General features: G+C 38.7%; 1 protein-coding gene across 2 annotated transcripts; it reads left to right on the top strand.

Moving 5' to 3' along the window:
• Positions 1 to 306: 306 nt before the first annotated feature.
• ESM1 (endothelial cell specific molecule 1) lies at positions 307 to 8,069 on the top strand. 2 transcript variants are annotated; one of them, XM_065407015.1, is made up of 3 exons: positions 307 to 607; positions 6,468 to 6,623; positions 7,969 to 8,069. In XM_065407015.1, exons 1-3 carry the CDS (start codon positions 307 to 309, stop codon positions 8,067 to 8,069), a joined length of 558 nt encoding a protein of 185 aa, XP_065263087.1. The 2 variants fall into 2 exon arrangements, with proteins under 2 accessions (XP_065263087.1, XP_065263088.1); XM_065407016.1 differs by lacking the exon at positions 6,468 to 6,623.
• Positions 8,070 to 14,493: the final 6,424 nt, after the last annotated feature.

The following is a 14,493-nucleotide window of genomic DNA, read 5'->3' as shown; positions in this document are numbered from 1 at the left end:
ACTAAACATAACAGATTACATCAGCTCAGGCTTTTCAATTCCTGGATGGCAGCAGAGTGCTAATCCAACCTTCATCCTGGATTTCACAAACTAAAACAAGGGAGGCTGGCAGGAGGACAGCACTGTCGGACTGAGGAAATTGACGACGGTGCAGCATGTGGGCAACACACCGTATAAAGCTCATAAACGTGTAGGCTGATGTGCAGCTACTACTTTGGATTCCTTATTGCTGCTTCCTTCAGCATAAAACCACAAGGCTGAACGTTAAACCTGCTCTTTGGAACTGAGCATTTATCACTGTGAGACATGAAGAGCTTCCTGTTTTTCACCATCCTCCTGGTACCAGTGCACATCGGAACTGCTTGGAGGGCAAAATATGCAGTAGATTGCCCCGAACCTTGTGACAGTAACGTGTGTAAAAGTACTTTGCGCTGTAAGCGAACAGTGCTTGATGACTGTGGCTGCTGCAGAGTCTGTGCAGCAGCCTTGGGGGAGACTTGCTACCGCACTGTCTCAGGTATGGATGGTGTCAAATGTGGGCCTGGGCTGAAGTGCCAGTTTTACACTGAGGAGGATGACTTTGGTGATGAATTTGGTATCTGCAAAGGTAAACAATATTCACTTGCATGCATCTACTATCTAAATTTACTGCTGGCATTCTGCTTGCTTAAAAGTGGGATTTTTTCATTTCAAACAATAATATTATCCTTTGCAAAGAGGAGAATGGAAAAATAGCCTCTCATATTAAAAGAGCTTCTATTTCCGCTGTTTAAGGGTATTTAAAATGAAAATATCTCTTCAAATTGGATTGGGAGATTTGTGAAGAAATATTTTGGTGGGTTGAAACTTGGAAGACCTGGGTACTAGTCTTGGCACTGCCATTGATTGGCTGTGCAAACCTGGACAAATTATAAAAGCCCTAGTCCCGCAAGTAGATCGATGCTAGTGGATCTCTGCACCTGCATGGAGCCCCACTGGGCTTTGCACAGACACAAAGGTTCCCCCATGCATTGTAACTTGCGGGATTGGGGCTTAAAGTCTCCACCAATAAAATGGCAATAATAGTACTACTTTACCTCACCGGGGTGTTGTGAGGATTAATTCATTAGTGTGTATGAGGTACTCAGATACTATAGGTATGAGGGCCCTGAGTTTACACAGTTTGATAGCATGACCTCAGGGGCCAAATTCATCATTGATGTAATTTCACTGGTTTCAGTAAAGTTATACCAGAAATGAAATGGCCCTGGGATATTAAAATCATCTGAATGATCAATATGCAATAACATTTTTCCTGTGGAACCTGCACATTGATTTCCTTAAGCACAGAGCAGGATGGCATCCCTTCATCAAATACATACTCCAGTCACATTAAATAGGAGATTTTCTTAAAGGAGAAAAAGTATTAAACTACAGAAAATTATGATGTACAAATTCCAAATAAAATAAATAAACTGAATAGGGCACAAATGCAGTGAGTCAGTGTCTACCATGAATTCCTTTGCCAGTTAAATTTGTAGATACAGACTCTCTTCTGAAATAACATCCACAAAACTTAAGAAATCTAGGTGGTTGTTAGATGTCTGTGAATGTGCTGAGAAAGAAATGGGTTAGGGCCAGATAGGGTGACCAGATGTCCCGATTTTATAGGGACAGTCCCGATTTTTGGGTCTTTTTCTTATATAGGCTCCTATTACCCGCCACCCCCTGTCCCGATTTTTCATATTTGCTGTCTGGTCACCCTAGGGCCAGATCCTGCAAAAACACATGTAAATGGATTCACATATAATACATACATGTAACACACAGGCAAAGTTACTCACATGCATGCTTGAGGAGGAAGCCCTTCATCTTTAAATGATTCTTGACCCAGTTTTATTTTCATGGACTATAATTTTATGGTCTAAAGATCCTAGTTTAGGTGCAGTCAACTGTAAAAATGTATGTTACTGAGTTGGTTGATACTATTTGATTTGTAGTTTATTGATTGTATTGTAGTGCAAAATACCATCTATAATTTATACAAAAAATACTTAAAACAAGTATATACTTTTGCTTGCTCATGAAAAGTTCTTTGTAATTGTACATTTAAGAATGGGTTAAAAGAAATGCTGAGTAACAGGAGTTCTGAATCTCTGGAGCAGGATGAGGTTATGCTGCTGCAAGAATATGTAGGAAACTCAGGGTGAAATCTTGGCCCCACTGAAACCAGTGAAAATGCTCCAATTGACTTCAAAAGAGTCAAGATTTCATCCTTAGTTTTATAACAATACTCAGGAGCTCTTTTCACATAAATTCCTTTGTGCGATGTTTTATCAGTCTCATTCCTAATGCACTTTTTTCTCCTTCATCTCATCCTCTGACATAGTACAGTCTCCTTTTAGCCATCTGTGAATTTTAATATGGAAAGTATAGTGCTGAGCAGTTATTGTATCTATGACTATTTGTAGGTTTGGTAGCAGAGCATACTCCTAGCAGATGGGGGGATTTAAATATTTAAAATATATCATGGGTAGCAGGATTCCTGGGTTCTGTCCTAAACTGTGTCATTGACTCACTTTACAAACTGGTAATCTGAGGTTAAGTCACTTGTTCAAGATTTCAAAGTGTTAATCAGTCTTTGTAAAGTTCTTGGAGATCCTTAGATGAAAAGTGTTATGTCAGTACATGGTCTCATTATTATTACTATTTTAATACCAAATTAGAATAAACAGTCCAGAGATCTGATGCTTTGCCCTTTTATTGGGAACTATCATTTTAATATTTTTGTTATTTTTGTCATAGTGAAGGCCTGCTCCTGCTCCCATTGAAGTCAATGAGAGTTTTGCAGTTGACTTCAGTGGCAGCAGGATCAGGCTTTATTGTGCATAAAATTCTAACAGTTAACAGAAAAAAATTACTCCAATTTCTCAGTCCTTTAAAAACTGGACAAAAAATTGATAAACTCATAGATTATTCCCATATGGACTTGTGTGTGTTTATTATTATATTCTATTTCTATTCTATATAAACTCCTATACCTCCCTCATCACTGCAGTATCTGAGCACCTTCCAGTAGTGCATTAAGCAATACGCCTAACATCTGTCACGTGTTTATTCTTTCCTTCATCTTCTCCCTTAGATGAGAATTGAGTGAGCAGTGTTTGCTTTTGGTGGGGTTTTATTGTTGTTTTAATTGTACACTGCTATGTGTGTGTCACAGTTCAAGGCACCTGCACCTGTATTCCCCCTCAGTGATCCACCAAGGACACCCACACTAGGCTCCTGGCTCCTCAGCTGTCACCTTTCTTGGGTAGAGACCCATGTCTCTCTCTCTCTCTCCTGACCAGGGTTTGTCCCAGGCTGCATAGTTTCCTACCTACGCTGTAATATTTCCAGCAAGCCAGACTGCCTAAAAAGGCCAACATCTGCACTTTGCTTTCTCTTTGAAGGTTATGAACAGCTGTAATTGCTAGCACTTATACGTTACTACACAGCTCTTTATAAGCAAGCACATTTATTTTTAAGGTGAAAGCATTATAGAGAAAACATATTAAAAACAATCGAAGGTCCTATATCCTGCCAAAAGCTTACCAGAGGTCACCCATCAGTCTTATGGGGCTTCAGTTGGCTGCAGTCCTTCCAACTCCTCCCTCAAAGGATTGGAGCCCCCCTTTGGACTGAAGGTCCTGTTCATTTGCTCAATCAGAAAGAAGGCCCTGAGTCCATTTAAACTCAGTCATTTCTCCAAAAGTCCTTTATTTCTCTGTTGGCCTCTGGAGAATCTAGTTTGAACTAGTATATGCAAGCCTCCCCAGAGATGGTTCCTCTGTGTGTGGGGATTACAACATGGCTGATTTGCTTTAATCATCACCCACTGTTTTTAGTTCCTGGAGGAACTGTGGTAGCCCTCCCGCAATGCAGCAGAACACAGTTATACAAGCCATTTATTTAAAACCATGGACCTTTAAGATACTTCATGGGGTTGTAATATTTGTCACATCTCCCCCATCAAGAAGTTACATACAATCCTGACCCACAGTAATATGTAAACTCAATACCATGAGGTCTTTCAGGAATATTGCAGGAAACTGCCATATCTGTCACACTGTTTATGCTAGAGAAGGCAGGTTGGAGAAGTGTGTCTTGCACTTGGAGCAGAAGGTGGCAAGGTTTGTGATGGTCTTTATGTGCTGTGGGAGTTTGTTCCACAGTCTCAGACTGACCCCTGGGAAAGCTCTGTCTCTTATACAGATGAGCCTTTCCCTTACCATAGAAAGTTCCATTGTGCCTGAGATTGTCCTGGAGCATTAGGCAATCTTTTAGATATGCTGGGCCCAGGCCATTGAGCCCCTTGAAGATAAGACTTGAGACTTGTACTTGACTCAGTGATTAGATGAGCTAGTTGTTGGCCTTTGGTTAGCTTGTCTGTAAGCTTGCTCATAAATGGGAGGCTTAATGTAGGGTGGTAGTTGGTTAGAAACAATGTATCCAAGGTGAGTTTCTTTTTAAAAAAAACTTTTTAATAAGGCAAACTTACAATAAATCATACTGCATCATACATTATTTAATACTTATTCAGGATCAAATTAATGTTAGAAGAATGTGTCTAAAGATCCTGACTTCTTGTCTGGGGGAGCCCTCCTCTGAATATGCTAAAAAAGGGTGAGCAAATTTCTAAATACCTGTCCTCTTTTTGTCACTTTCACATTTGCTCCATCACAAGGACAGTCCCTATTTTACTATATGACAATTCCATAAGAGAAGTCACATATTTTCAAAAAAGTGCAATACAAAGTGTTGCTGCTAACTATCAAAAATAAATTAATTTGTTCTGTTTAAAATGTTGATCCTTTTCCAGAGCATTAAGCAAGCAGGTCAGGGGATCTCTAGGAAGCTGACATTTTGTCATAAGATGAATCTCTTCAATAATTTCCTCCCCAAACCTTCTTTCTGGACATAACCACCACATGTGCAAGTATCTTGCCCTTTCCCCACAACCCCTCCAACAGAGCATTTCCCTAGAAGCAAAAATATGCTGGATATTAATTGGAGTCAAATGCCATCTATGCAGTAATTTATAAAAATTTTCTGAGCTCCTCATATTGCAGATGAATCTCCCCTGTCCCACATAAATCCCTCACCCATCTTTTCATCTAGGTTATTTTCTTAACATCTTTTCCAATCAAAATTTTACATATCTTACAAATTAAACCTTTTGTTCCAGCTTGCTCCTGGGTGAGCTCCTCAAATGTTGTTAAAGGTCTAGATAGAGCCATCTTGTATCTGGATTTCGAAATAAAATGTTTGACTTTAAATCTTGACAATTTAGGATCTTTACATTACTACATATTTCCTTGTATAATTTCAAATCAGAACCCAGGAGCAGCTGTCCAAACTGAGTCATCTCAGCTCCTCCCCACAACGAATACTAACTTTGATATTTCTTGGGGATAAATTCCAGACTAATGAAAGTAGCTGAAGGATGAATTTCAAACTATTGCATGTTGAAAGGAGGAAAGGAAGATTCCGGCTCTGAATGAGGTGTTGGCACCAGTTGCTCGTGGCTGTCTTTCAGAAGGCAGGAAGGGCATGGGTCAGATTCGCAAGTCTTGCACTGAGATTCCTTTATAGTGTCCAGTACTTCTTTAGAAGTGAATGTTCTGCACTCTGGACATGCAAGGGGCTCTTTGTTGGCTGGCATAGAGGGAGCAGATCCATGCTGTTTAAGAAGCCTTCCCAAATGAGCGTGAGCTTTTCAACAAAGTAGGATGATCATTCTTCACAGCACTTGGTGCTGGGTTTTCTTGTGGGTTGTAGGCACTCAGGATTGATGAAGAGGTTTACCATGCTGGATAGCTCCTTAAGGCAGGATTTGGCAGCTTCAGTGGAGGCTGATAGGAAGGTTCTGTGGTCCTTAATACAAATTAATTATAAATTTACATAAATTAATATTGAGCCTGGACTGTAAGTTTAAGAAACTCTGAAGTATTCCTGTTGTTAAGGGAGATTATTTGTGCTAATTGGATTAAAGAAAACATCAGATACTGCATATATTTTTAACTATACATCCGGTATAATTGCATACTTATGCTCAACATTTACATTGTCTTTAATTTGCAGTATAATGCTACAAGTGCTTCAGGGAAATGTTAATCAGGATAAATTTTTAAATACATTTGTGATTATTGCACATACTATTGGGGATGAAAGATGTATAATGGAAATTAAAGAATAATTATAATCAATAGTAAGTGGAAACTATTTGAAACAAAAGTTGGCATTTCAGCATACTTAAATCCCAATGAAAGTTCTTTTACTTTTAAGAACATATGCAGACAAGATATTAAGAAAACTAATAGCAAACCACTACAGAAGGCAATCAGATACTGCAGTGATGAGTGCAGTAAAAGAACCAGCATAGAATAGGAACTGCACCTTTTGGGATTACTTTGGTAGATAAGGCTTTTGAATTTGTCTTCTTTCAGAGTGTCCTTATGGTACCTATGGAATGGAATGCAGAAAAACTTGTAACTGCCAGTCTGGTATATGCGACAGAGTAACTGGAAAGTGTTTGAAGTTCCCATTTTTCCAACTTTCTGCTTCAAAGCCACCAAACAGACGAAAATTAATTTCACATACAGGTAAGACTTTATGGGGCACTTCATTTTAGTTGCTCAACCAGCACATTGTATATTGTGTATGTGTACACAGACGGTGCTATGCAAATAAGTAATAATGCAGGTTTTATTTTTCCCCACTGAGAGCTCACAGTAATGTTTTACTAAGCTTGTTATAGACAAAGAATTACATATAGGTACATCCACATTAGGAAAAAGGGTGTAAATAAAATGTGTTTAAATCCTAGTTTGGAAAAGGCAGTTTGTAGTTTTGGCATGTATAAGCAGGTTAAGGTAAATTGTGGGGGGAAGATGTAGGTCAGGTTTACCTTCCTAGCTAACGTGTGAAAATTATAATAGCCTTGTCCACACGTGTTAGCTGACACATGGTAATAAAATCACCTTTTTTCCCAGTGAAGACCACGCTTTAGTGAACTTTACATGTTCTTTAATTCTACAGCAAACTGCTTTTTGCATCAAATTAGCTTAGTTGCTCATCACATGGGAAAACTACTTTGAAATAATAAATTAACTGAGATTGAAAATTGAAAATGATTTTTTTTTATAGTTACAGGCATTTATTCTATTTAAAGATTATACATCTAGCTAAACCTACTTACATCAGATGTTTCCAGAGTTTTAAAGATTTACTGGGGATCCGGGTGTATTTGGTGGGAGGAAGGAGAGATGTATCTTTGAGATACCCCGTTCTCATGAGCTTTCCATTTCTGTTTTCTCACCTATTCTGTTCTCTCACCTGTTTTCTCACCAAATGTTTTGCAGACCCAAAGTTTGAAGTAAATGGGAGCTTTATCATTGGCTTTAATGTGTCCAGGGTTTCACCCAGACCTTGAAACCTCTAATATTCACTCAGCACTTGAGACAGACCAATTAATGACAGTAACATATTTCATAGTAGTTCATATGAGGATCCCAAAGGACTTTGCTTAATATTGATGAGTCTTCATGAGCCAGGTACATACTGTGGGCCAAATCTACAGCTAATGTGACCAGTATAAAATCACCTATTTTCATCAGCTGATGATCTAGCCCCGGTTGTTGTTATCAAGACACGGAGAGGTTAAGCAACTTGCCCAAGCTCACACAAGAAGTCTGGGCCAGAGCTGAGAATTGAACCTAGATCTCCTGCTTCTCAGTCCTGTGCTTATTAGATCACACTTCTTACAGGCTATCATTTTGGGGAAATAATGTAACTAGATGATGCTGGAGGCAAACAGGTAGACTAATAACATGGATTATCAACAGAGATTTTTCAAAAAAGTGTTTTCCAGCCTAGAGATGTAGATGTATAAAAAACATTGTATTTAACCCAATTTATGTGATATTCATTTTTGTTTTTAACTTTCAGAGAATGACATGGCATCGGGGGATGGTAACTCTGTAAAGGAGGAATTTGTCAAAGAGAAAGTAATTAGCTCTCCAGTAATGAAATGGTTAAATCCTCGCTGATATTTACTTACATTGGTAGGACTTTCAAATGACCGCATTTCTCACACATTATTGAATATGCAACAACACACTTTAAAAACAAAGTACATCTATAGCATATGAAAATGTAACCTCTGAAGACCAATTGTGATTGTGTGCATCGTCAGAAAAAATGTTTACTTACAAAATAGACTGTACAGTTTATATGATTTTTGATACTTGTTTTGATAAGTATTTGAACACTAAAATGTATTATGGATTGCTGAATGTATAGTAATATTGAAAACCAACACCTCCCCCCACTGGCATTTGAACAGTTCCTGCATTCCCCGTGCAAGGAAATTCCTGTTGAATTCAATGGACGTTTTGTGTGAGTAAAAGCTGCTGACGTGGAGCCAACGTTAGGGTGATGCAAGTTGACAAAAGCTTGGAAATACAAAGTTAAAAACTGATGTCCTTGAGTCACACCAGCAAGAATAATACTAATGTAAAGGGCACAACGGTGTGAATTCAATAAATCAACCTTAACTTTGAATATTCTGGCTTTTGTTAGTTTTGTGACAATTAACAAGATGTAAACATTACTTTAAGCCAGAGGTTCTCAAACTGTTGGTTGGGACCCCAAAGTGGGTTGCAACCCCATTTTAATGCATTAGACTTGCTGGGACCTGGGGCTGAAGCCCAAACCTGAGCCTGAAGCCCAAACCTGAGCTCCACCCCCACTGGGGGCATCGGGACTCGGGCTCTGGCCCCTTAATCCTCCACCCAGGGTGGTGGGGCTCGGGCTCCAACCCCCTGGCCCCCCCTCCGGTCACATAGTAATTTTGTTGTCAGAAGGGGGTCCTGGTGCAATGAAGTTTGAAAACCGCTACTTTAAACTCATCATTTGAACATATACAATGTGCATTACTTACCTGGCATTATGTAAAAACACATACAATGTTAAAATATATTCCCAAGGGTGGTTTTTGTGTTCAATAGCCTGCAATAGCCCTGAAGGAGTACTGGAGTATCAGCATAAATGTGCATTATAAATAATCCATGTCAGAGATTCTGGAGACACTAGGGTACCTTAGTGCCTAATTCTTCATCCCCTTCTTAGTGCCTAATCCTTCATCCCCATCATCCCCTTAAGAGGTTGTAGAAGTGGCCAATTACTCAGTCAGTCCATATTTGGTTATGTATCAATATGGCGTAAAACATCATAATGTTTATATAGGCACACCTTAAGTCCTACTTATATAATAGCCATTACTGCCTGTGTGGCAGAAACCCATTTGTAAAAATCAATACTTTTTGATTTGGTTTTACTTAAAAAAAGAAAAAGAGACAGATTCTTAGATAGTGTAAATTAATCTAGCTCTGTTTAAGTCAAAGGAGCTACTTTGATTTACATATCTGAGGATCTGGCTCATAAAATAAATCGGTCTCATTGGAAACCCAGTCTGGTTTCCATTGAAATTAATGATAGTTTTGTTATTAACTTCAGTGGGAGAAGGTGCAGGCCATAGTGATGGCAATTTGGTGCAGGATCTGAAAACGTATGTAAAAGAATCCAATAAAAGAAACCCAAAATCGTTTCAGGGCTATTAGGGACTGATCACAGCCTATTAAAGTAAACCCGAGTCTTTCCACTGACTACAATGGATTTTGCATTAGGCCCTAAAAGAACAAAAAATATGTAACAACAGGGAATGTCTACAAATTAAAAGTGGTTAAATAGACTCTAGCTACAACAGTCAGAAAAAGAAATAGAATACCATGGCTGGCATATAACACCTTTTAGACTGGGCTGAATTGTTATGATTGAAGTAGGGATTTTAATGGAATTGCTGTCACAATCACAACTACAGTACCACAAACAGTACCTCTGTAAAATGCTGTATTGGTTTGAAACATTTACAAGCATAAGGGCTGATCCTGCGGCTACTGATGTCAGTGACAATTTCTACATTGACTTCAATGGGAACAGGGTCAGAGCCATATTCTTTATTGGGCCAGAGAAAGTTATTTAAATGTTTTAAATACTTACATGCTTTTTTTTTTATTTCCTACAGTGTCATGAATGACATTATGGATTCTTGAATGTAAATCTAATAAGCTGGTTGGTTTTAAAAAAGTATATGTTTATTATTGTTCAATAAATCCCCTATAAACCAGTCTTTTGTGTCTGTCCATGAATCAGACTGTAAAATTGATGATGATGTCACAACTACTGCGGGTGCAGCAAATAAATTGCATATTATGGCCAAAATTCTTCTTTCAGATCCACACAGATTATATAAACTCTGAGGGTTCAATTCCAGTGAGAAAATAGGCAGGGGGAGGAGTTTGTAAATATTTTACAAAATGTTTTCCCCTCATTTTTTGTCAAATTTATGAAATTGCTTGAAATTTCCCCAAAGCTCTAGTTACAGGTAACCCCATAAACCAATCCTCAATAGCTAAAATTGGTTCTAATGTGACATTGTGATGTGAACAAAATTCTATACTGGTGGACGCAACAGTGCAAACCCTAGTGCAGACACGTGCAACAGCTACCACTTCTACCATTTTGTTGCCTAAACCTGGAGAGTTAGACATTAGCACTCCTACCACACTACCGCCAATGGAGCTGCATCAGTGGTAGTAACAGTGGGCAATTTAAAGCCAAAGGTAAGTGCAGAGACAGCCATTGGCACATCAGTGTATCTTCCATTCAGCAGGCTAGATCACACCCAATTTGGATTTTCTCTTGAATTATGTGCCTGACCCAAATTCTGTTGCCTCAGAAAATTCTCACTGCCAAACTGGAGCTATTATCAGATGGCATATTGTTATGTTGGCTTCTACTTCTACTTGAGCTTGAGATTTACTAACACATTTTAAAAAACAGCAGTAAATAGCCATTATGCTCTTAAAACAACACACTGGTGTGCTACTGAGAGAAAAATATCGGGTTCCTTTCATTCCTATGTCATAGTAAAAAATACAAAAGTGATATAATAAGACAAACCTGAATTATATGTAGGATACATGAAGAAGGAACAACAGGTTCTTAAGAGTTTCCTTCTCTTTGGCAGGCAGTATTCCCTTTGTTGGGATTAAGATGGATGCTACGTAAAGGACCAATGTTTAATTGAATGGATTGAATAATTTTGGAATTACTGTCTTGTAGAAAAGAGAACTTCAAATCCTTCTGACTGCTACGTGTTTGGGTCATTATTCCTAGAAGGGATTATGGAAATACCAGCAGTAAAAATCCTGGAGCACATGAATTGCAGAATAAAACCCAAACCCAAACCAAACAAAGAAAGAGTGAGATCACTATTACAGGTCATTGCTTCAAATTTGACCGTAAGCACTAATAGTAGCAGGAAATCAGTGATTTTCAAATTACGCTAAGTAAGAAAATATATAGTGTCGATTGATACTAAACAAGCACGTTACCAATGAACTGAAACCAAGGGCACATTTATGGTCCTTGTAATGTAGCAGTGTGCTGGGTAGTTGGCAAAAGTACACTGCTCGGCAGAATGGTTTGAGACACTGGGCCACTGAAACGCATAATACCACCTGGACTCTAGGGAACACTTCAGGAAACGCCCCTTCTTACACCTGCATAAAATGTGTGTACAGGGCTCCCCACCCCTGCAGTCATCCATGTGTGCAAAAGGGGTGGGGCCAGAGCCCTGTGTATTAGAGCTGTCTCCTCTGAGGCTGCTAATGCTGCCAGCAATGCAACCTGCCTTCCACTTCCCATATATACTGTGATTATGAAATGGCCTGATGTTGATATTATAAAGGGAGAAAGAAAAACTATTTGGGTTTTTAAATATAACTTAAAACTATAACTTTTATTAGTGGGGAAAATAACAGTTAAAAGTGATCCGTCTAATTTGGGGTTTTGTATAGTGGCCATCACCACAGTATCTCAGTGCTAATGAAAGGCATATCAAATTAATTGAAAATAAAACTTACTTTACATTAATCATTTAAATTAATTAACTGCTTTTTCTTCCTGATTTTCAGGTTCTCTGCTAGTTCATTTCCACCTCCCCGGTTTTCTGTGCCTTGCCTTCTGCTGTCTTTACATCTGTCTGTGTCCTTCCACCACCCGCCTTTTCCCTTTCCTTTTCCCGTTGCCTCCTGTTCTATCCTTCAAATGTAGCCATTCTGATTGGGATGGTTTTTTGGCATTAGTTTAATTCCTAGTAAGCCCCATGTTATCTATTTCTTCTGCTTCTCTGTGTTTTAAGTGGTCTTCTTTTCAGCTTCACTTCCTTCCTCACTTGATTCAGAAATTCAATCATGAACACTTTTCACTCCTAAAATATAAAGGGTTGGCATGATATTTTATAAGATTAATTTTTCTTGGCATTTAATGTATAGAACAGAGGTTCTCAAACTGTGGTCCGTGGACCACCAGTGGTCCGCAAGCTCCATTCAGGTGGTCCGCAGATAGTTCCCTCTAAGGTGCATGCATGGGTGGCCACACATGAGAGAATGAAGGGCCACACACATGTAAGTGAGGTGGTTGCCTTGGAGGGAATAGGGGGTAGGTGGGAGGGGGAAGTGGGGTGAGAAGAGGGGGTGGGGGGAATTTGGGATGTGCAGGGCTGCGACAGCCAGAAAAAGAGGCGACTTTCCCCAGCTCCAGGGCTGCGGCTTCCGGGAGAGAGATGGCCCTCCTTCCCAGCCTCAGCTCTGTGGCTGCTGTGGCGGGGGAGAGACCCCCCTTCTTCCCAGCCCCAGCTTGGGGGCTGCTGTGGTGGGGGAGAGAGGGCACATCCATTGCATTAGAAATGTAAGACTACGGATATTAAAATATGAGTTGTGTGTTTTTATTTGTAGAACAAAAAAACTTTAATTATTATTAAGGGTTTTTTTTATATAGTATCCAATGCGCTTTACAATAGTTAGCTAACGGTACAAACAACATTTGGAAAGATCATTAAGTGGTCCGCCAAGACCCCCAGCAATTTTCAAGTGGTCCACGTAAAAAAAGTTTGAGACCCACTGGTATAGAATTTTAATTCTTCAGTGATGTCAGTATTTGTACATCAATACTAATGTGGGAGAGACTGTTATTAGAAATTCGGATTCATATGTGGTGTTGTGCCATTATTATCACAGTAGCTGATCCATCAGCAAGCAGGGATTCTTAATGCCATATTCTAATATTTAAAAAGCTTTACCCTCTACATTGCCCTATATATGTAGAATGTATCATATATAAATAATTGAAACTATCTATTTATATCTCTATATGCACTTTAAAGCAAAAGGGCCTGATTACGTTAAAACTTACTTATGTGAGTAGTCCCATTGTTTTAATGTATTAAGACATCCTGTTATATCAGACACCCATACAAGCAGTGTATCCATACACGATCATATAGGGGCCACTCGCCTGAGTAGAATTTAGCCAGATTAGATCTTAAAATTGTTGATGGCCTGGGATCCTCTCCAAATGGATTTTGATGTTTTAAAAGTATACAATTTATTGTAAACATTTTTGCATTACAAATATATCTATAATATACATATACCTGATATTATAGATTGTATAATATTCTATACTATATCCAGATATAGTATACGATAGTATATCCTACTACATTTCAAACTTGTCTTATATGTAGTTATGTCTAAAATACATAGCTAGAAGAACAGAAAAGCCTGAAATTGATTGGAATTCAGTACTCTGTCCACATAGTGTACAGTAGATACATTTCCAATATAGATAAGCTTTCCTGATAAACAATTGTATCAGCTTTAACAGTACAGAGTTATTGATACCTTTTTTAAAATTACCTTGGAAGTCTAGAAATATATTAACACAAGTTGTGTGAGACATATTACTGTCTAATCTCCGCCATCAGAATTACTGTGTAAATACACCGTTATAGGCTGTTGAGGAGCACACATTAAGGAAAACATGCCAAAGTATATATTTTTAACAAGAATACAGTTATTAGCATCTGTGTGCCTGCTTGATAGCTATTTAAATGGAGCTATTTAGGTCGCCACAGTGTTTTGAAAGCATTTCCTGACACCTGTGAAGTTGGTAAATATTTCCTGTTTTTGTTGTTGTGTCTGAAGAAAATAGGAATTTTACAGGTTGGAACTGGTCTCTTGACAGAGCCCATGATAGCCTCCAGTTTGACACTTCCCAATGTGGTTTGCATTGGATTTATGTCTATCTACGCATCTGAGTGAAGCTTAGGGCAAAAAGGGCTTTTGGCAATAAAAGGAGAAAGTACTGAAACATCACTATAGTTAAAAGTATTATCTTAAAGATTATACATATGCATTGTGGGCTAAATTCTGTCTATCTTTGTTTTCCTCTTGAAATAGGCAGCATCAGTACTGCAAAACTGCTCCTGTATTCTGGACAACCACAGACCTCTTCACAATCCACCTGCATAGTTTATTTTTGCCAGGTGTAGAATGGGTGTGTGTC

The sequence above is a fragment of the Emys orbicularis genome, chromosome 6 (genome assembly GCF_028017835.1).
Source record: "Emys orbicularis isolate rEmyOrb1 chromosome 6, rEmyOrb1.hap1, whole genome shotgun sequence".
In the NCBI taxonomy this organism is placed as follows: Eukaryota; Metazoa; Chordata; order Testudines; family Emydidae; genus Emys; species Emys orbicularis.
This window is presented reverse-complemented; position numbering and strand designations above follow the sequence as displayed.

Bases quoted from the DNA above. Each gene is read 5' to 3' on its own strand.
- ESM1 (XM_065407015.1), top strand. From the start codon at position 307: ATGAAGAGCTTCCTGTTTTTCACCATCCTCCTGGTACCAGTGCACATC. The intron at 608-6,467 runs GTAAACAATATT...GTCTTCTTTCAG, and splicing joins TGAATTTGGTATCTGCAAAG to AGTGTCCTTATGGTACCTAT. The intron at 6,624-7,968 runs GTAAGACTTTAT...TTTAACTTTCAG, and splicing joins AAAATTAATTTCACATACAG to AGAATGACATGGCATCGGGG.